Below are 22,633 nucleotides of genomic sequence, written 5' to 3'. Positions count from 1 at the left end.
CTGCAAAATTCTTCCTAGAATGCCTACAGCAACAATCCACTTACCTCTTCCACATATGGTTTCACAAGCACCTGACCAATCAGTGCTTCTGCATCCCTCGTTTTGTCTATGGTCGCATATGTCCGTAAACAAGGACGTACAATCTCAACATTGGCAGTTTGCAGGCCTTCCAACAGCAGCCCTTCCAGGGACTGCTGAAGCATGGCTGTGATTCCAGCTATTCGCTGCAAACAAAGTTCAAAATACATGATGCAAATTGTCCTGGCACACATAAATACAGAACTGATTGGTGGGGCAGATGTAACAACATTCGACACTGGGATGAAACCAGTCAAATTTAGAGAACTACAGGTTTTTTTTTAAACACCAATTGCTGTTTTGTCATGAATAACTCAAGTGCTCCTCATGCTACTGTGTTTAGTTCTGCGCACCACATCTCAGGGAAGGATTTATTGGCTTTGGAGTGATTAAAGGAGTTATCCACCAAAATGCTCCCAAGACTGAAAAAATTAAGTTATGGAGGACTGTGAGGCAATGCATAAACTACATTTATATTCCCATTAGTATAGAAGATAGAGAGATGATCTGATGGGGCATTTAAGGTAACTACATGAATTAATAGGGTAGAGGGAGAAATAAATTCCAATTGTGTAGGAATTCAGAACAACATGGGGAGATAAGCTTAATATCAGAGCTAGATCACACAGGTGTGATATCAGGAAGCACCTCTTCACACAAAGGATCATGGCAAATCTGGAACTTCTGCAAACGACAGTTGAAGTGGGTGAGGGTCAATTGAAAACATTAAGATTGGTATCGATGAGACTTATGTCAATAAGGGTAGTAAAAGCAATGGAACCAAGACAGGCAATTGAAATAAAAATGTGGATTATCTGTGATCTACTGAATAGCAGACCAGGATGTGTATCTGAATGATGTATTCCTATATCACGGAATTGTTATGGCGCAGGAGGCCAATCGGCTCATCCTGACTGCACTGGTTCTATTTTCTAGTGCCAGTCTCCTGTGTTTTTCCTCATATCTATACGCACCACTTCTATCCAAATAATTATTTAATGCTCTCTTGAAGCCTCAATTAAACCTGCCTCCACCATGGTTCCAAGCAGTGAATTCAACATCCTAACTACTGACTGTGTCAAAATGATTTTTCTCACAACACCCTTGGGTCGCTTGCATATCACTTCAAATCTACGCCCTCTTGTTCTTGTTCCTTTTACGGCGGGAACAGCTTCTCCCTATCTACTCTAGCCCACTAATGAAAATCTCTATCAAATTGCATCTCAGGTGTCTTCTCTCCAAGGAGAAAAGTTCCAACTTCTTTAATTTATCCACATAACTGAAGTTTCTCAGTCCTGGAACCATTCACGTACATCGCTTCTGCATGCTCTCCGATGCATTCACATCTTTCCTATAATATGCCACCCACAACTTTACACAATACTCTAGCTAGGGTCTAACAAACGTCTTACACAAGTTCAACATCGCCTCCTTCATCTTGTACTTTATGTCAATGTTAATAAAGCTGAGAACACTGTATGCTGTATTCATTGGTCTCTCTAACTATCCTGCCATTTTCAATGATCTGTCCACATAAATACCCATATCCCTCTGCTCCTAAACTCACTTTAAAATTGTATCCCTTATTAAATAGTGTCTTTCAATGTTCTTCTAACAAAAGTGCAACACCTCATACTTCTCTGCATTAAACAGCTTGTCACCTATCTGCCCACTTTATCAACTTGTCAATGTCCTTTTGAAATTCTGCACTCTCCTCCTTGGAGTTTACATTTCTTCCAACTTCTGTGTCATCTGCAAACTTTTAATTGTTCCCTACACACCAACATCGAGATCATTAACATATGTCAAGAAAAGCATGGGTCCCAATTCTGACCCCTGACTACAAATCTTCCTCCAGCCCAAAAATATCCATTGACCACCACTGTTTCCTATCACTCAGACAATTTTGTATTCACATTGCTACTGTCCCCTTTATGCCATGACTTGCAACTTTCCTCAAAGTGTAAAACTATATCAAACACCTTCTGGAAATCCACGTATACCACTTCAAATGCATTACCCATATCAACCCTTCCTGTTACAGCTTCAAAACAAACTCCAGTGAGTTAATGAAACCTCCTAATCAATACACATTTTTCATGTGATTACTAAGGCTATCCTAAATAATTGTTTCTAGAAGTTGCTGCCATATGAAACTCTCCTGAACACAACCTAGGAACACTTGCTCCCAGTATCCAAGTCTGTATTTGGGTAACTTAAGTCTCTCATAAAGACTACTCCATAATGATGGCAGTTCTCCGTAACTTCCCTGTTGATTTGTTCCTCTACATTCTTTTCACTAGTTGGTGGCCTAGAGACTACACTGAGCAATGTAATTGCACCCTTTTTATTCCATAGCTCTAGCCAACTTGACCCGATCATTGAGTCCTCTGAAACATCTTATTTGTCCAGTACTGCAGTGCGTCCTTAACCAATACTGCTATCCTTCCTTCCTTCCTTTTCTAATCTTTCCTAAACAACTAATACCCAAGAATATTTAACAGTCAGTCTTGCCCTTTCTTGAGCCAGGTCTCCTTCACCACACGACACCATAATTCCACTTAGCGATTTGCATCTGTATCTTCCCAACTCTCCTTATTATGCTCCATGCATTTACACACATGCATGTTAACTGTGTTTTGGATTTCATTTCTTTCTCTCTTATTCCGACTTAATGTTCTCTATGCTAGTGCCAGCTGTATCCCTAAGAAATTTACAGGACTTGGTATTGTCTCTATTGTTCTTCTTACATTCCCACACCGCTGTCAAGTTAGTTTAAAGGCCTCCCAATTGCACTAGTGAAATATGCTGCAATGAGCTTAATCCCAGCTTTTATCATGTGCAGATTTGCACAGGTGCCATCTTTGCCAGAATCCCAGGAATCTAAGATCCTCCCTCCTGCACCATCTTTCCAGCAATGCATTCATCTGAGTTATCCTCCTATTTCAATACTCGCTTGCGTGTGGCACTGGGAGTAATTCAGAGATTATTATATTGCTCGCTAACTTTCTACCTATCTCCCTAAATTCTGATTCCAGGACTGTATGCTCTTTCCTACCCAAGCCACTGGTACCAATGTGGACCACAACCTCTGGCTCTTCTATCATTCCACATCCCTAACCTTTCACATTCTCTTTGCCCCTATCCAACCATGCTTCCCTTGACCCTGGCACCAGAGAGGTAATATACAATCCTGGCGTCATATTGCCAGTGAGAGAAGCTTGCCTGTCCTCCACTATTGAATGACTTATCACTATTGCTCCTCTTTCCTTCTTCCTCCCTTCCTGTACAGTCGGGTTACTCCAGGTACCAGAAACTTGGTTCTGACTGTACTCTTAAGGAAGGGGCACCCTCATCATCTTCCAAAATTGAAAACTGATTTGTGAACGGGACCCCAGAAGTCTCATACACTAGGTGCCCGTTTCTTTTAAGCTACCTGGCAGCTACCCATCCCCTTCTTTCCGCCAGTCCCTTAAGCTGCAGTGTGACCACCTCTCTAAATCTGCCATCCATCTAGCATCCAGCCTCAAAATCAATAGTTGTCATTCTTGGCATTTACGCAGAGGAGCATTCAATTCCAATTTTAATTTAAATTTCACCTGTAGAAATGGGGGGATTTGAACCCTGTTCCCTATTAGCTTGAGCCTCTGGATTAATAGTTCAAAGATATTACCATGTTACAACTGTCTTCCCATGAATATATAAATGGAAAAAAAACGCCCGAAATTATTTCAAATAACTGCACTTGAATTATATATCTCTACTCTTCTCCCAGTTCCCAGGAGAACTGGGAAAGCTGGCAGATCCATCAAAAACAGTGCAAACCAGACACAGACAAAATTTCTCAGATCCAGAGATTTCAGAATCCTGTCGGGCAATCAGTAGGAAAGTGACTGCGATTCTCAGATTAATCAAATTCAGGGACAATTAGCAAGATGAAAATTAAGGACAGCAACAAAGCTCTGTGGAATTCCTTTGTCATCCCAAGTGAGATTCAAGCCTATTTGTGACAGGGGATAGCGATTATCCTATACAATAGGCAGATCACTGCATCCAATTCATCAGGGTCAAAGTAATCCCTTTAACTACATTTTCGTGTAGCAGCTGACACTCCTAAAAGAAGCCACTCAAAGGTCACTGTACACTGCAGGTGGCCTAAGCAAGATGAAAGCGGAATCTCTGTCCTTCAGTGGGTGGAAGTCATGCCCTCAGGTTTGATCGGCAGCTCGATTGGCCCGAGCAGCATCACAGCTTGGTCACCGGGCACTGTGTGGAACCGGGCACATGCTGGACTTTGATGGATCCTGGAACCAGCAAGGTTCCTTGCTTTTAAGATGGGGAGCAATCAGACACCCTAGGGAAGGGGACATGAGCGGGAGGGAGGGGGAAACAGGAAAGGGAGGGAGTACTTTGACAGGCAGCTGCTAATATGCGCAAAACACTCCCTGAATGATGTGGCCCCTCCACACACCCTTCCCACTTACTTACAACTACTTTTTAAAAAAACAGCCTGCTCATGTCAACCATGTTATGGTGTGGGCAGTGTAATATTCCAATTGGCTTAGCAACAAGCTCAACTGACCATTAATTATTTATTTAAGACTGGCAAGTCAGCTAGCGTGAGATATGTCTCTGTATTATGAGGAGTAACAGTTGAATAGAACAGATTAGACAGACCACAGGGTCTTTTCCTGTTTGTCAGTGTTTATTTACGATCTATTGTTTGATCCATTACTGTAGTATAGTCTTTGATGGCAATTCCCTACTATCAGTTTGCCTGTTTTTATGACAGCTCTGCAGAGTGCCTTTTTTAAATATAGATTCATGGTTCCTGTCACTGAATCAGAACTGCACCAAGCCCAACAACAAATGGTACACTTACAGGTCTCACTTTGTCCAAAAGGGGCATTCCTTTGCTCTGCACAGCATGAAAATGTAACTGGTTAAATTCAGTCCCAATTCTTTCCAGCATCTGCCCTGCCAAGGGAGGGCTGTAGAGGGAAAAAACACATGGAAAATTAACTGTGCGTGCTGGTTCAGGGTATTTAAAAAGTTAATGACGACTGCAGATGTCGAGAACCACTTTACACTGTCCCTAAAGGCAATCCATTAGAGCTGAGAGACCAGTCAAATCTGGACCCCTGACATGAACTACTTTGTTGATCCTGACAAGCATGCAATATTCAGGAGTGAGAGTGGCCGATGACTAACAGGTCAGAAAATCTTTTGACAAGAAATCATGCAATTACAGCTCTCCTCATGACCGGTAGTGAAATGTAAATACCTCCAGGCCATTTCAAATGGGTGGAATTATTAGCATTCCAAAAAGATAGGAAAATTAACTTACTCTTTGTTTACCTTCTATTACCATCAAGATAATGGACCAATGCATATATTTCAAATTATTAAAGTGATCCCAGCATTTCAGCATTCAATGCTGTTACTACATCGAATACGGATGAAACCCATACTAACAACAGAAAGTGACCTTTTGGATTATATACACACGTGAAGTGAATCAAAGGGCTATCAATAGCAGGGTGTTGCAAATTATTTTCTAAAATGACCCCACTTTTACTCAGCATTTCCTCAAGGACAATAGGGATGGGCAACAAAGACTGGCCTAGCCAGTGATGCTCACATCCCATGAGCAAATACATTTGCATTTTTAAAAACCTCAAATTAATATGAAGCTAGAAACCAACCAAACAAAACAGCAATACATGGCATTTAATTATGAAAGTCTGTGATTTTAAAGAATTTCAAGGGGAAAAAAAATTCATCTTTTAGATATTCAGGTGAGTTTCAATTCTCCATGGTGACAGAAGACTCACTGTAGCCCTGCTTCACTTCACCTACACAAGTACATTGTAATTAACTTCTCTCTCCCCCAAGCCATCCCTCATATTGTAATCAGCTACTCCCACAGCCTCACCCACACATTCTCACTGTAATCAGCTGCAACCCCGCCATGCACAATTCACATTCTAATCAGTTCCTCTCTCCCACCAACCCATCACTCACATCGTAATCAGCTCCTCATTCCCCTCAAAACTTCACTCACCATATATTCAGCCACACCCACCACCCTCACATTGTAATCAGCTCCCCTCTCCCCCAGCCACACACACTCATTATCAGCTCCCCCACCCTCACACACTAACAACATAATCTGCTCCCACTCCATCACGCACACATTACAATCAGCTCCGTCAACTAGCACAGAAACTAACATTGTAATCAGCTCCCCTCTCCCCCCTCTCAAACTGTTATCAACTGCACATCCCCACCCAAACATTGTTATCCGTCCCCTTCTCCCATCACTCACACACACATTGTAATCAGCTCCTCCCCCATCCTCACTCTTATTGTAATCAACTACCCCACCAGCCCCACCCACAAATTGTTTTCAGCTCTCTTCTCTCTGTACCATACCATAATCAACCCTCCCCATCCTCACACACAAACCAACATTGAAATCAGCTATTCCTCCCAACCCCGTCACACTCACATGGTAATTAATTGCCTCCATGCTCACACAGTAACCAGCTCCCCCAACCCTCACCCTCACATTGTAATCAGCTGCCCTCATGCTCATATTATAATAAACTATCCCTCCACCCTCACACTCATATTATACTCAGCTCCACCCACCCTGACTCAGACACACGTTGTAATCATCTCTTCATCTTCAAACCCTCCAATCACGCTCCTATTCTTATGTCAGATCTCTTCTCCACAAACACACACACACACCTCTATCTTAGTAGGAGCAAATTACTATAGATGCTGGAATATGTGCTGAAAACAACAAATGCTGGAGATCACAATGGGTCAGACAGCATCCAAGGAGAGAGCAAGCTAACGTTTTTAAGTCTAGGTGACTCTTCTTCAGAGCTGACGTGAAGTAAAACATTAGTTTGCTCTCTCTCCATGGATGTTGTCTGACCCACTGTGATCTCTAGCATTTGTTGTTTTCAGCACATCTCTATCTTCTCCACCTAACTCTGCAAGGTCAAGGGAATCATATTAATACAGAAACCTCTGGATATGTTCATTCTTACCATCCTCTCTATCTAGTTATAATCAATGAAGACTGTGCGGTTTACTGAATCTGGGAGCAGCAGAGGCCATATCCACCCTCAAGCACAGGTAGTCAATTAGATTCGTGGCAGATTTATGAAAAGGGAGATGAGTGGACAGCAATCCCTGGCTAACCAGAGGATGTGAAAAAAGAATTCAAATGACTTAATCCTGAAAGATAAAGTTTGAATGCTACCAAATGGCAGAACTTTCTCATCCACAAATAATGAGATTGGTATAAGCAAATTCTCAGAGAACACAACTTAGGATGGCACGGCAACAATGTATGGCACAGATCAAACACACTTTTCCTTCAACTCAGCAGCTTGCTGGTAGGAGCTCACAAAGCCAGGGAAGTGTGAAGGGCAGTACTGACCTTCCAGTAACTCCAAGCAGGGTGTAATTTACACTGCAGTAGTGAGGGAAGTAATACTAAAACAATTAGCAGCTTCTTTCAGACAAGGGTGAATTCTCAACTTTAAGGTGAAGGATGTGAGTGCTCAGGAAGATAACAACGAAGTTAATTAGTGAAACAAATGCAGTGCCTGCATCTGGGATTAAAGTAAATGGGTTGTCAGCAAGAAAGATTAAAGGAATGATTCAGAAACAGGGTGTTTGTGAGGTATTAAGACTATTATCTGTACACGTTCCAAAATTCCTTCTTCACACCAGTAACAGGCCTTTATCAATCTCAGTCTACATTCTGGAATTTCCACCTTAAACCTCTCAAATCCCTCGCCTCTTCTGACTTTCCTTAAAGCCACCTTGGTTGACCAAAATAGCTCCTTCTTTGAATCAGTGTTCCTTTTTCCCTGAATATGTTTCTGTTAAACATTATTAATATGTTCTGAGGAAGGGTCACCAAGCCCAAAACGTTAACTTTGATTTCTCTTCATATATGCTGCCATATCTGCTGAGCTTTTCCAGCAAGTTCTGTTTCTGTTTCTGTTTCTGATTTACTGCATTTGCAGTTCTTTCCATTTTTATCTTTAATGCAGAATTGCAAGTTGCCATGTGTTGGCCAGAAATGCCTGCATTTGTTTTGTAATTCCTACACAGAAATTTTTCCATGCTGTGCACGTAATATTTTCAATCAAGTGCTAAATAGGTAAAACACCTGCAGCCATGTGTCTCATCCTAAGCTCAGAAATAAATGTGTTTCACTAATAGTTAAACCTAAACCTTGTGGGCTTTGGAATCAAATCTAGCAACTTAACTTCAGGAACAGTTTTGTGCTACATGAAGAAGTGAGATTGTTATTTTCAATTATATAAAATTATATTCCAGCAAAAAACTATCAGTTTTTTTGACATTTTTACCTTTTACATAACAGTCTTGTACTTGAAATTTATTTTTAAAAATCTTGCATATTCAGGATCAGAAAAGGAAAACAGAGAACAATGAAGACACGAGAATTTATGATGCTGTTTCTAGAAAAAAAATTAATCTGCGAAGTTAGTTATGTAGCTGTACTTTAAATAAGTTGGTGATGAAATTAAAATAAACTGAGAAATGATACACTTTTACACTTATGTATCAGTCTACCATTCACCATGCCACAATCCTTCTCCTACATAATGATAAACTCTACAGGTACTCAGACAATAGCATCTCCCTGAAGCTAATGGAATGGGTTCCATGTTTCAAATTTCAGCTCAAGTTTTTGAAACACACTGTGGCTTACTGTAAAAGTAAGAGCAACTTAAAGAGACACAAAAGACACATAAACAGGATGAGGCTATTTCCCATCCTGAACTAGATTGTTGCAGCTTCCAGAGTTTGAAGATTAATCTCTTGGATACTCATAAATCATGGGAGGAAAATCACAGCAGCATTGAAAAATCAATTGCTCATCCCCTTTCTCAGCCAACATAATTATACACAGTTTATTTGTTACAGAATTATTGGAAATGGGGAAATATGGGTGTGTAAACAGGCATATAGATTCAGGTTGGAGATCATAATGAAATCTCCAAGAATAAGTCCATCAATGTTGACAACCAAACTCCTGGGCCATTCAATTTGAACATGGCTGGTCTTATCTGAAGTTCAACTCTATTACTGTTGATCATCGATGTTTCTTGTTCAAAATCATATTTTAAAGTTATATCAAAATACTATTTTTAAAGAAAATTCACTAGCTTTCAAAAATATTTTGATTGATCTGATTGCATTGCACTTCTTTCTAAACAGTTTGTAAAGGATCAAACTTAAATTCTTTATATAAATAGCTAATCAACTGGAGGAAATTTGCACTTGTCAACCCAGAAACCAGTCATTCAGACCAACTGGTCTGTGCCAGCGTTTACGATTCACTTGAGTCTCTTCTCACCTCTTAATTTCATGGTATTAACATCTCCTTTTTATTCATGTGTTTATACAGTTTCTCCTTCAAGCATTTACATTATTTGCCTGAATCACTCCTTGTGGCAGCAAATTATAAACTGTTGTCACTCTTTAGCTAAAGGTTTTTCTCCTAATTTCCCTTTTTAAATTAGCAGTGACCATTCTATATCTGTGCCCCTCATTCTCATCTCCTCTTTCACAACTTCTTTATGCTTAATTCCTTCAGGCAAATTTTAAATTAGTTTTAGGTCTCTAGCGCAAAACAAAGCAAAAAGAGACAAGTAGACACAATTTCCATTTTAAAAATCGCAGGGACTAATTTTAGGCCCAGTCTTTGCAAGAAAAGCAAGATTTGGTCAAAGGCAAGGAAGAACCGTAGTGATTGACAATCACAAATGTAATACTGACTGTGTGATTTATATATTTTTCAATATCACTTATTGCAAGCTTGGGTTATTTGGTTTTTGAGTTAGTAACATGTGGGTTTTCTGTGCATCTCAAGTGAATAATCAGTTGTTGGAAGCCTAGCTTTAGAGTTTGGGTTTTTGTTTACCATAGGTTGTCTTGAATTGCAGCATTGTAAATAATGGGGTTTCAAGGCTTGTTGGAGGTTTCTGGAACATTTTTTAAGCGTAAGGGAAACGCATATAACTAAGAGATGGAAGTTTTTTTTTTAAACTCTTACTTTGAATTTTGGGAAATCCTGTGATGATCTTGAATAAATATGGCTGTACAGAGTGATAGTCCTGAGAAAGGAAGGATGTAGTGAACTAGGTTACTTTAGGATGAAGAGTTAATGCTAATCCCAGACCAGAAGTATTCGGATGAAACCCTGAAGAGGTTAACTAAATCTGAGTATTTTTAAACCTAGGTGTATAATAAATCTGCAATTCCAGTCTATATATTGTCACAAGTGACATAAACCTACTGAGACATTAGAGACAGGGACTCTAATGGTACTTCATAATATTTATTTCAGATACTATACAATGTGTGTTTTGGGTATTTTGTGAACCTTTTTATTCAATTTATAAAAGAATGCTTGGGATTAATGAGATTACACTTTCGCTGTGTGTTTAAAGAAGATCTTTGAATGTGCGTTACATGTGCTTAAATGCTTTATTCTATTTTATCTTCATTTCTTTTGTTAATAAACTTCCATTGTACTGTTAAAGCAAAATCTACAGCAATATCTTAATGCTTCAGTGACAGACCTCTTTGTTAGAGTCAAAATAAATCAAAACATGATCTAAAAGCCCAGCCCCTGTCTGGGATCTGATTTGTCTAGTAATAACATCAGCTGGGATCATAACATTAATTTCACCCTCATTAATATTATCCATAACTCTGGATGAAGGGTGATTTGTTACACCACCCATTAGGCTGGGATGGGTTACATCTCAACCATCAGCTGCATTGTTCTCAAGTCACAAAGTAGCGTTACTTTTCATGTACAACAGTTGAACACTTGGTCATGATGTTTCACAAAATGCAGAGGACGCAAAACTTACCCACTTGTTTCTAAGGGGGAAGCCTCTTTGGAAGACTGAGAGTGAAGGATCTTCTCAATTTTCTCCACTGATCGGATTACTTGAAGCAGTCTTAACACACACATCTGCAAGGGTACATGTGTGTAAAGCAGAAGTGTTTATAACAGTCAACTTACTTTATACATTCAACTCTTAATTATAAAGCACAACCTGTACATTCTTACATCAATATACAATTTCAATGTATAGGTTTAGTTCACCAGGGTTCTCATTCATGCCTCCATGAGTGACAAGTGAAATGCACCGATGTTACAATATATGCAATAGCTGCAACCAAATCAGTTCTAATGTGAATTGACCTCCAGGGACAAGTTTATTTGAAAATAGGTCTGACTTAGGTTCAAAAGTTACATATAATGGTAGCTGGATTTTACCTTCAAATATCCAATTCATGGTTCATCTACCGACATGAACAATGATTTAATCTCAAGAACCCATAGGTTACTTCTAATCCTGGCAGAAATAAAAATAAGTTCAGTGTGTTTTATTGTGTGTGACACATCTCCACATGCACACAGCTGCAACCATTGCAAAGAAACAATGATAGTTCAGTGGCTATCACATTAACCTTGTAGTCAGAAGGCGGTGGATTTAAAAAAAAATGCAAATAGAAGTAGTGGCAAAACAGCATCCATTACATGATTAGATTTGATGAGATATGGGATAAAAGAAAGGTTTTAGAACCAATATGTACAAGGTTTAAAAGGGCCAAATCCAAAAGAAGAGCTTAAAATGTGGAATCAAAGCACAGGAGTCCACTCACTCCATTGTGTCTGTGCAAGCCCTTTGAAAAGGATACAATTAATCCTACTTCTCCTCTCTCATCTCACAGGCTACACTTTTTTAAATCAGTACAGACCCAATTGCCCTCTGAAAGTTGCTGTTGAATTTGCTTCTACCAACTTTTCAGACAGATCACAACAACTCATCTCTGGTACTATTGCCAATGGCAATTCAAATCCTATGGCTACTGACACCTCTATGAAGGCAAACAGTTTCTATTTATTTACTGTAGTAAAAGCGCCTTATGAAGATTGTCACTGACAAAGTACCACTTAAAAGACTGGCAAGATAGAAGATCAGGCTGGAAAGGTTAGGGTTGCTCTCCTTGAAGCAGGAGATTTGATTGAAACATACAGCATTATAATAGAGATATAAGAAAAGGTAGAAAGGGAAAAATTCTTCCCATTAGTTGATGGCAGAGGACCACAAAAGAGATGTAAGGTTTTGGGCAACAGATAGTCAGAGAATGTGAGGAGGATTTTTGTTTTATGTAGCAAGTGATAAGAATGTTGAACCCATTGCCCATGAGGGTGGAGGAAGTGGAAGCAATCAATTATCTCAAAGGAAATTTGATGTGCAATCTGATGAAGCAATCAATGATTTCAAAGGAAATTTGAAGCGCATAAGAGAGATACAAACCTGCAGGGTTGAGGGAAATGAGCGGAAGTACAAAAGAGCCAGCATAGGCTTGTTAGATCGCATGGCCTCCTCTGTGCTATGAATTATTCCAATTTTTAACACCTAGACTAAATAATTTTAACCATTTCTACTCTAAGAAGAACAATCCTTGCCTCTCTAGTCTTAAACATCAGGCAGATAGAAACTGAAAGAAGTCCATACTAGCCATGAGTGATTTTGTAATAGTCTTTGTACAGTGAAGTGCCCCGGGCATCGGTCCTAAGGTCTCTTACTGTTTCCAATCTGCATAAACAGGAATTTATTAACACAATATAAATTAATCAAATTGGCAGATGGAACTAGGCTCAGCATGCAGAATAGGTTGATGCAGCAGCCAAGGAGCAGTGAGAGAAAAATTGAAAGTAAACGGAAACAGGCCACAAATAAAATTCAATATCTGTATAAATCCAAGTTACAGAAAACTGCAAATCCCAGAAATCTGAATCAAAATAGAAAATGCTAGCAGCACCCAGCAGCAAAGTCATGTCATTGGAGAAAACATTCAAAGTAAGATCTGGGATTCAGAGAAGTTAAAAGTTTTGCTTCAAATTTCCACCTCCCCCTCACCATTCCAGACTTTGCAACCCTAGGGATGACCTTTCCAGAAAGAAATGCAGATGCTGGAAACCTAAAACAAAAACAGAATGTGCTAAAGAAACTCAGCAGGTCTTACAGCGACTGTGGAGCGAAAAATAAGAGTTATCATTGAGTCCAATGACCCTTATTTATACTTGGTGGGAGGCAGCCGACCAGCTGTGAATCTAGAATGCAGTGAGCTAGTGAATCACCAAATACAGATTGTAACCTACGACTAATGATAACAAGTGACAAGAGCTTGGAGATATTTAAATTACCACAGGACCCAAGAATCAATATTCATCCTGTTATCACATTACCAGCAAGGGCTATTTTTAACCACTTGGAAAATATTAAGAGTAAGATGCCTCAGGTGCAGCATAACAGCCTGCTAGTCTGCATTGATGAGCAGAAAGCAAAAGGAGAATGCTGCAAATTTGAAGGTCAGAGGGCTCATTTCGAGAATGAGTGTCTCTGCAGCAAACTGAAATATGTCATGGAGAATAAACTCAAATGCGCCATCACACAATCAGATTGAGATTCAAACAAATTCAAACAGGTTTGCCACATGGAGTCTCTGCACTCAGAGCCGTTGTCACAGGACCATTACATCCCACTCACAGTAACACTGTCAGAGGGCCATTACATCCTACTCACAGCAACACAGTCACAAAAATCATTATATCCCACTCTCAGTGATACTGTCACAGGGCGGTCACATACCACTCAAGTGACACTGCTGCAAGGCCAAAAAGATCATCATGTCCCCACTAAATTAACAAACTAATTCATTTAATACTAAACAGATAGATGAACTCCACGTAAAAGCGGTAGATAGCATATAGAGAATTCAAAAAATGTCAACATGTTCCCAGTCCAAACTTCAATCTGAAAATAACCTGCTTAACACAATTTCTATTCTTCTCACATGACTTCTGACTGTGAGATCACTAACCTGACACTGCTCCCTCCAAAATAACAGATACTGTCTACAAAACTGCAGAGGCAACACTCCAAATCTGTTCAGAGATATCCCAGAACAAATTAAATCAAACTCTGTTTCCCTTCACTGCATTAGATAGAACATCATTCACAGAATTCACACCACTCATTACTCCCACACATAACTGTCGAACAAACACACCCAGTGCAGAAGAATTTCGGTATTCTGGGTGTGTTGGCCTATCAATCCAATGCAAATACTTTGAATAGGTCCATCCAAAAATAATGACAAAACTCAACCCACACATATTGGGTAACCTAAGTACACATTATTCACAACAATCCCTGCAATAATCAACTTAACCTGTTTATACTGTGATCAGTGGGAAGGAATCAAATAAATAAAGTCAAGACAGACAAAGAAATGCTATTTAAATGCAGAATCTAAAGTATGGTGAAGTTTGATCCTGGGAACTTCCTCACATAAATGTCCTTTCATTAAGTTCCACTCCAGAGACTAGGGACTCAGAAGTCTGTAGAATTGTCAAGCTGCAAGATTATAAAAATTTCCAGCCCTTTAAACATTCAAGTAACAGCCAGCTTGTGTTTAGATATTCTAAAATCTCAAATTAGGAAGCTACTTAAATATCTAGCCTTACAAAAATTAAAAAAACAACTTGCCTAAATCAGTTAATCGAAAAGGTCTCTTCTAGCAGTTACAATAGAGGCTTATTGACACTTGCCCAAGGGCTATCATTATGTCTTTATTAATATTTGGCTGATTTCCACAAATAATTATTAGGAGTCCTACATTCACAGTTCAACTGACATCCCAAGAGGTTATTAAAGGATTAGTTGTTTTGATTTGGTATTATAAATACAAGTTTGTTGATGTTATGGGAATTAAGTACCTCAGAGGATTAAAAATGTTGAAAGAGGTTTCATGAATTCAAGTGTTTTTTGTATTTGTAAGATAGCGAACACTGCAATGGATATTCAGGCCTTTTATTTCTTCTCAACCTAGCTTCTGAGGTTTGCCCAAGGTGGGTACTGAGTAAGTTGGCATGGGAGCTATAAGGAACCTTGGGAGTACATGGCACATAATTTGAAACATGGGCTATGGGGGTTTTTGGGGCATGGATTGGCAATAAGAGTAGATTGAAGGCACAGTTTAACTAAAAAATGAAACTGCCAGTGAATGAAATCATAAATATATTTTAGTTCTAAAAAAGTTTATATTTGCTTCATTCTTGGCATATGTTGACAACTGCAGTCACAGAAACCTAACAAATCCATTCAGTTAAATGTTCCTAATATGATATTAAACAGTATTTCACCTTTTTCTTTCGGATGTCATCTTCTTTAAGCAGACGGTCATCAATGGCTTGAATTCCTTCACTAACCGCCAGCTTGAGACTCTACAGCACAAAAAACAGAAAACCTTCTTAGAAAATAAAGATATGACACCTAGAAGCAAAAGGGAGGAATAAATACCATTATTTAGTATTGTTCTATGTACTGCAAACGATTAACAATTACAAATGCTGATATGAAGCATGTGCAAGTTGCTTCACAACTTGATTATAACTGAACATCTGAATGGTCATGTCAACAAAACAAAACAGCTCGATTCCATGAGTATCAATAAAAAGCAGTTTAAAACAGCTATCAATTGCCTCCCTTCTGACGTTCCCAGAGACAAAGGATCAAACAATGTTGTAAATTGGCATTAGCCACCACTTAATTTTTTTCAGCAAGTCGAGGAAATAACATCCATAAAACAAAAAAACTCATAATATAAAACAAACAATTCAACAATTTAAATTTATTAGAGTAGCTTGAAGTAGAAAATATCTCATTTCATAACAAAATGTCATTGCGTATAGTTGCCTGTATTATTCGGAAACATTTTTCTATTGGCCTATTCCTCTTTCAGTAATCCAGGATCAGTGGCTGGAGCTTGCTTTGGAGTTTTGAGCTAGCCTTTGTTATTCGACTGTTTTACAGTTAGTACTTTGGTTTCACCAGATTGGCTACAGTCTATGTCAATCAGATGATGCACCTTTTCAGTTTTACTACCATTATCTTCATCAAAGCTCTCAACTGTATCCATGTACTCCCTTCAGTTGTCAAACCCATCTTGATTACTGTTCATGCCGTCACATGGGTGCAGTTAACTTGATAAAGCAAGAGTTCAAACACAGCAAAAGAGATTAAGCAGAGCAAAAAAGGAGACAAAGGCACACAGGCATAAAAAAGAAAGACAAGGTGACAACTTAATGAAGATATTCACACATGCAAAAGACATGTTGCATTTCAGCATCCGAGCGCAAAGCCATTTTGCTGTCCATGAATGCTAAAGAGCCTCTTTCCTTGCTGTAAAAGCTCTGTGACTCTCGCTTTTTGACAGTTATAAAGATCCATTGTGAAATACGTTTGACTAGTTCAAATTCAGTTCCCAGGGAAAACCCCGAAGACAAAATTGTTCAGAACTCAAAGCTGGCAATCTGACTCTGGAAGGCCAAATGCTGCATGTGCAAGTAAAGGCACCTTACTGAAGTATCTTTTTACAGTGTTTAACCTTATGTATGATTGACCTGAGACTATGCTAATAATATTAGCTCTACGTGACAAATGTAATAAACTGCTCCCTTCCTCAACATTATCTTTTCTTTGACCAGGAAACAAAATGCCCACGAACACATCAACAAAATCAGCAAGTTATCAGATGGTTCAACCTGAAGCAGGTTACATTTTCAATTTATTATTGGTTATTGGTTCAGAACTAGGGATGATACAAGGACAAGATACAAAGACATACCATCACCTCTTCTCTCAACTGGCCCAATGGTACTGTCAGTTGCTTCAAAGCTCGATCCATGCCAACCTGAAAAAGAATGTCACAATTAAAAATAGAATGCAAATGCAAACAATTAGAATTACATAGGTTTTATTGAAAGTGGAAAGTGCCTTACCAAATTGGTAGAAAGGTTGACAAAGTCTGCATAGTCTTTATTTATCAGTTCTACCATAGCAGTTTTCAGGAGCTTATAATAAAGTTCCAAATCATCCCGAAGTGTCTCCAACTGAACATGTTTTCTGCACTCAGACACAAAATGATCCACATCAAAATCATCCTGTAAATGGAAAGCAGTGAACATGTCAAAGAATCCAAAGAAAATCTCAGCCTAATGAATACACACTTAACTTTTAATGCACAGAAGAAAGGATATGAATTTACAATTTGTCGTACTTCAGAATTAATAAATACAGCTTTCATCAATTATTTAGGAAATCTGAAATATATTTTTGTAACTGTAAAGCTGTTGGATAGGAAAAAGGTCAAAAGTCCAATCTAGATGCCAACAGGACAAATGTTTTTAACTTAGTTAGTAGGATCTCTTGAGAGGGGTAATTAATGTCTGAAGTTAGTCCATCTTAAGAAGCAAGTTGACCAGAATCATAGCAAGTCCTGGCTACAAGTCTACATGACACAGTTGTATGGGAAAATGGAAGAAAAGTGAGGAAGGCAACCAGTAGAGGACTTACTCAATAAATGGTAGGGCCTTGACGAGTGTTGCCAAACAAAGAGACCCAGGGGTTCAGGTACATAGTTCCACGAAAGTGGAGTCGTAGGTCAAGAGGGTGGTGAAGAAAGTATTGGCACACTTGCCTTCATTGGTCAGAACACTGATTATAGGTTTTGGAAGGTCACGTTGTGGCTGTACAGGACATTGGTGAAGCTACTTTTAGAATACTGTGTTCAATTCTGGTTGCACTTCTACAGGAAGGATGTTGTTAAACTTATAAGGGTGCAGAAAAGATTTTCAAGGCTGTTGCCAGCACTGGAGGGTTTGAGCTATTCGGACAGGCTGAATGCACTGGGGCTTTTCTCCCTGGAGGCTGAGGACTGACCTTACAGAGCATTTTTTAAAATCATGAGGGGCATGGATAGGGTGAATAGCCAATATCATTTTCCTAGGTGGGGGGAGTCCAAAACCAGAAAGCACAGGTTTAAGGGAAGAGGGGAAACATTTAAAAGGGAACTGAGGAGTAATTTTTTCACGCAGAGGGTGGTGCGTGTATGAAACAAGCTGCCAGAGGAAGGAGTGGAGATGGGTACACTTAAATTTAAAAGGCATCTGGACAGGTACATGAATAGGAAGGACTTAGAGGGATATGGGCCAAATGCTGGCAAATGGGGGCTAGATCAGATTTGGCTGTCTGGTCGGTGCAAATGAGTTGGACGGAGGGGTCTGTTTCCATGCTGTATGACTCTTTCACCCAATCTAAGGACAATGCAGAATAAAATGTTCCTTAACCCACCAAAATGGACAGTCTGGTGGCTTTTTATGATTTCTTCTGTTAAAACAAATTGCGTTAAAGACAGATGAGAGATTTATTGTAAGATAAAACAGTAAAACAATTCATTTTGGAACTCTCTGAAAATTAAGCACAAATGCACAACTACAATATTGGAAATACACACATGGGTACATACAATCTTATGACATCCATTTCATCCAGCAAGAGTCTGGTCGCAATGGTGTCTGGGTTCATATCATCATATAGATCGTACAAGTTAATTCCTAAGCATAGGGGATGTAGAGTCACTTGAAGTCAAAATGAGGTTGGAAAAGTCCATTGTCATTGCCAGGGTTTCAATTAACAGGAGTCATACTCATACAGCAAAACAGCTACACAGCACGGAAGTAGACCCTGCAGTCCAACTCATCCACGCCAAACAGATATTCTAAATTAATCTAGGCCCATTTGCCAGCATTTGGCCCATATCTCTCTAAACCCTTACTATTCATATAACCATCAGATGCCTCTTAAATGTTGTAATTGTAGCAGCCTCCACCACTTCCAGTACCAGCTCATTCCACACATGCACCACCCTCTGCATGAAAAAGATGCCCCTTAGGTCCCATTATATCTTTCCCCTCTCACTTTAAATCTTTACCCTCTAATTATGGACTACCCCACCCCGAGGAAAAGACCTTGGCTATTCACCCTATCATTGCTCCTCATAATTTTATGAACCTCTATAAGGTCATCCCTCAGCCTCTGACGCTCCAGAGAAAATAGCCCCAGCCTATTCGTCCTCTCCCTATAGCTCAACATCCTCCAACCCTAGCAACATCTTTGTAAATCGTTTCTGAACCCTGTCAAGTTTCACAGCATCCTTCCTACAGTGGGCAGACCTGAATTTCACACAGTATTCCAGAAGTCCTGTACAGCCACAACATGATCTCCCAACTCCTATACTCAATACACTGACCAATAGGGGCAAGCATACCAAATGCCTTCTTCACTATCCTGTCAACCTGAGACTCCACTTACATGGAATTATGAACCTTTTCAAACAAGGTCTCTGTTCAGCAACACTCCCCAGGTCCTTACCATTAAGTGTATAGATCCTGCCCTTATTTGCCTTTCCAACATGCAGCACCTCACATTTATCTAAATTAAATTCCATCCGCCACTCCTCGGTCCATTGGCTCATCTGATCAAGGTCCTGTTGTATTCTGAGATAACCTTCTTCACTGTCCACTACATATCCAATATTGGTGTCATCTGCAAACTTACTAATCATACCTCCTATATTCACATCCAAATAATTTATATAGATGATGAAAAGCAATGGACCCAGGACCGATTCTTGAGGCACACCACTGGTCACAGACCTCCAGTCTGAAAAGCAACCCACCACCACCACCCCCTCGGTCTTCTGCCTTCAAGTCAGCTCTGAATCCAAATGGCTAGCTCTCCCTGTCTCCATGTGATCTAACCAGTCTACCATGCAGAACCTTAGCCTTACTAAAGTCCATATAGATCACATCCTCCACTCTGCTCTCATCAATCCTCTTCATTACTTCTTTTAAAAACTCAATCTTATGTTAGTGAGACACGATTTCCCACACACAAAACCATGTTGTCTATTCTTAATCTGTCATTACCTTTCCAAATACATGTAAATCCTGTCTGTCAGGATTCCCTCCAATAACTTGCCCACCACTGATGCAAGGCTCACCAGAGTATAGTTCCTTGGCTTTTCTTTACCACCTTCCTTAAATAGTGGCGCCATTTTGCCAACGTTCAGATTTCCGGCATTTCACCTGTGGCTATCAATGATACAAATATCTCAGCAAGGGACCCAGCAATCACTTCTCTAGTTTCCCACAGTTCTACGGTACACCTGATTAGGTCCCAGAGATTTATCCAACTTTACGCGTTTTAAGATGTCCAGCACCTCCTCCTCTGTAATATAGACATTTTTGAAGATGTCGCTGTTTATTTCCCTACGTTCTATATCTTCCATATCCTTCTCCACAGTAAACACTGATGCAAAACACTCGTTTAATATCTCACCCATCTCCTGAGGTTCCACACATAGGTGGCCTTGCTGATCTTTAAGGATCCCTATTGACTCCCTAGTTACTTGTTTATCCTCAATGTATTTGTAGATACCCTTTGGATGCTCCTTAACCCTACTTGCCAAAGATATCTCATGTCCCCCTTTTGCCCTCCTGATTTCCCTCTTAAGTATACTCCTACTGCCTTTAAACTCTTTTAGAGATTCACTCGATCCCTGCTGTCTATACCTAGCATACGTGTCCTTCTTATTCTGGACCAAAACGTCAACTTCTCTAATCATCCAGCATTCCCTACACCTACAAGCCTTTGCCCTTCACCCTGACAGGAACATACTGTCTCTGGTCTCTCGATATCTCACTTTTGAAGACATCCCATTTTCCAGCCATCCCTTTACCTGCAAACATCAGTCCCCCAATCAACTTTTAAAAATTGTTGCCTTATACTGTCAAAATTGGCCTTCTTCCAATTTAGAATTTTAACCTTTAGATTTGGTCTATCCTTTTCCATCACTATTTTAAAACTAATAGAATTATGGTCACTGGCCCCAAAGTGCTCCGACACTGACACCTTAGTCACCTGCCCTGCCCTATTTCCCAGGAGTAGGTCAAGTTTTGCTCCTTCTCTGGTAGGTATATCCACATATTGAATCAGAAAATTTTCTTGTACTCCCTTAACAAATTCCTCTCCATCCAAGCCCTCAATACTATGGCAGTCTACATGTGGAAAGTTAAAATCCTCTCCCATTCCCACCCTATTATTCTTACAGATAACTGAGATGTCCTTACAAATTTGTGTCTCAATTTGCCACTGATTACTGGGGGTGGGTCTACAGTACAATCCCAATGAGGTGATCATCCCTTTCTTATTTCTCAGTTCCATCCAAATAACTTCCCTGGATGTATTCCCAGGAAAATTCTCCCCAAGTATAATCATAATGTTATCCCTAATCAAAAACATTACTCCCCCTCTCTTTCTCTCCACCCCTTTCTATCCTTCCTAATAGCACCTATACCCTGGAACATTAAGCTGCCAGTCCTATCTATTCCTGAGCCACATCTCTGTAATCGCTATGATATCCATGTCCCATGTTCCCAGCCATGCCCAGAGTCAATCTACCTTACCTGTTAGGCCTCTTACATTGAAATAAATGCAGTTTAATTTATCAGTCCTGCCTTGTCTTCTGCTTTGTTCCAACTTGCCTGACTGACTTGCTCCTTTTCCCAACTGCATCAATCTCAGACTGATTTCATTTCTTGGTGTCTCCCTGGGTCCCGACCCCACCCCACTAGTTTAAATTCTCCCCAGCAGCTGTAGCAAATCTCCCCGCCAGTACATTAGTCCCTTCCAATTCAGATGCAATCTGTCCTTCTTACAGAGGTCATTTCTGCCTCAGAAGAGATTCCAATGATCTGAAAATGTGAATCCTTCTCCCCTGCACGAGCACCTCAGCCACATTCTCCTATTCCTACTCTCACTAGTTTGTGGCACCAGGAGTAATCCAGATATTACTACTCTTGAGGACCTACTTTTTAACCCCAATACCTGGACCTAAAGATAGCTGAGATGCTGCACAATGATGACATGCTAGGGTATGGGGAATGCAGCAGGCAAGTCTGCAGCAACATTGCTGATCCTGATCGATGGGACAGAGTAGTCAGCACAGTTAATGAGAGTTACTGCAGATTGATAGCTGTTGATGTGACGTGTTGGCTCGAACTGATTGGGGAGAGGAATAGTGCAAATTCATCAGAAGGATCCGAGCCAGGCTTTATCCAGGGAGACCAGTGAGGGGGTTGATGGAGGTCCCCAAGCCGGGTATAAACCAACGGCTCGGGCTCGGGCCGCAAGGGGATGTCGGCTTTAGGGTTGGTAATAACGCTCGGCTAGGCACCGCCCCGTCGGGTGTGTACCTTCATAAACTCATCCTTATTGAAGCAGAGCGAGTCAGGCCCCATGGGCAGATTGAGCGACCCGGCCGCCCGCCGCAGCTCCATGCTCCGTCAGTTTTCATCGAAGCCGCGGCCTAAACCTCTGTCGACATGGCAGCTGCCGGGACTGAGGAGGGTGTAGGAGAAACAAGAGGTGTCACATCCCAAGACCTCCGTCTACAGCGTCCTCTACCGCACGGGAAGACCTATGCAACATTCCAACTGCACTATGGGTTTGACATTTTGAAAACCAAAGAACTGTGGGTGCTGTAAATCTGGTACATGAAC

The 22,633-nt window shown here is 40.2% G+C and overlaps 1 protein-coding gene across 1 annotated transcript in view; it reads right to left on the bottom strand.

Annotated features, from left to right (window-relative positions):
• Window positions 1-22,541, bottom strand: part of cog2 (component of oligomeric golgi complex 2) — a 40,263-nt gene extending 17,722 nt beyond the window's left edge. The window contains exons 1-7 of the mRNA XM_048597082.1: window positions 22,328-22,541; window positions 17,012-17,173; window positions 16,858-16,923; window positions 15,374-15,454; window positions 11,019-11,122; window positions 4,961-5,069; window positions 45-224 (exon numbers count right to left, since the gene is read on the bottom strand). Coding sequence (XP_048453039.1) covers window positions 45-224; window positions 4,961-5,069; window positions 11,019-11,122; window positions 15,374-15,454; window positions 16,858-16,923; window positions 17,012-17,173; window positions 22,328-22,411 — 786 coding nt within the window. The 5' untranslated portion in view covers window positions 22,412-22,541. The remainder of the gene's footprint in view (window positions 1-44; window positions 225-4,960; window positions 5,070-11,018; window positions 11,123-15,373; window positions 15,455-16,857; window positions 16,924-17,011; window positions 17,174-22,327) is intronic.
• Window positions 22,542-22,633: the final 92 nt, after the last annotated feature.

Source organism: Rhincodon typus, chromosome 5, assembly GCF_021869965.1.
Source record: "Rhincodon typus isolate 14 chromosome 5, sRhiTyp1.1, whole genome shotgun sequence".
In the NCBI taxonomy this organism is placed as follows: domain Eukaryota; kingdom Metazoa; phylum Chordata; class Chondrichthyes; order Orectolobiformes; family Rhincodontidae; genus Rhincodon; species Rhincodon typus.
Note: the sequence above shows the minus strand (reverse complement) of the source record. Positions and strands in the feature narration are given on the sequence as shown.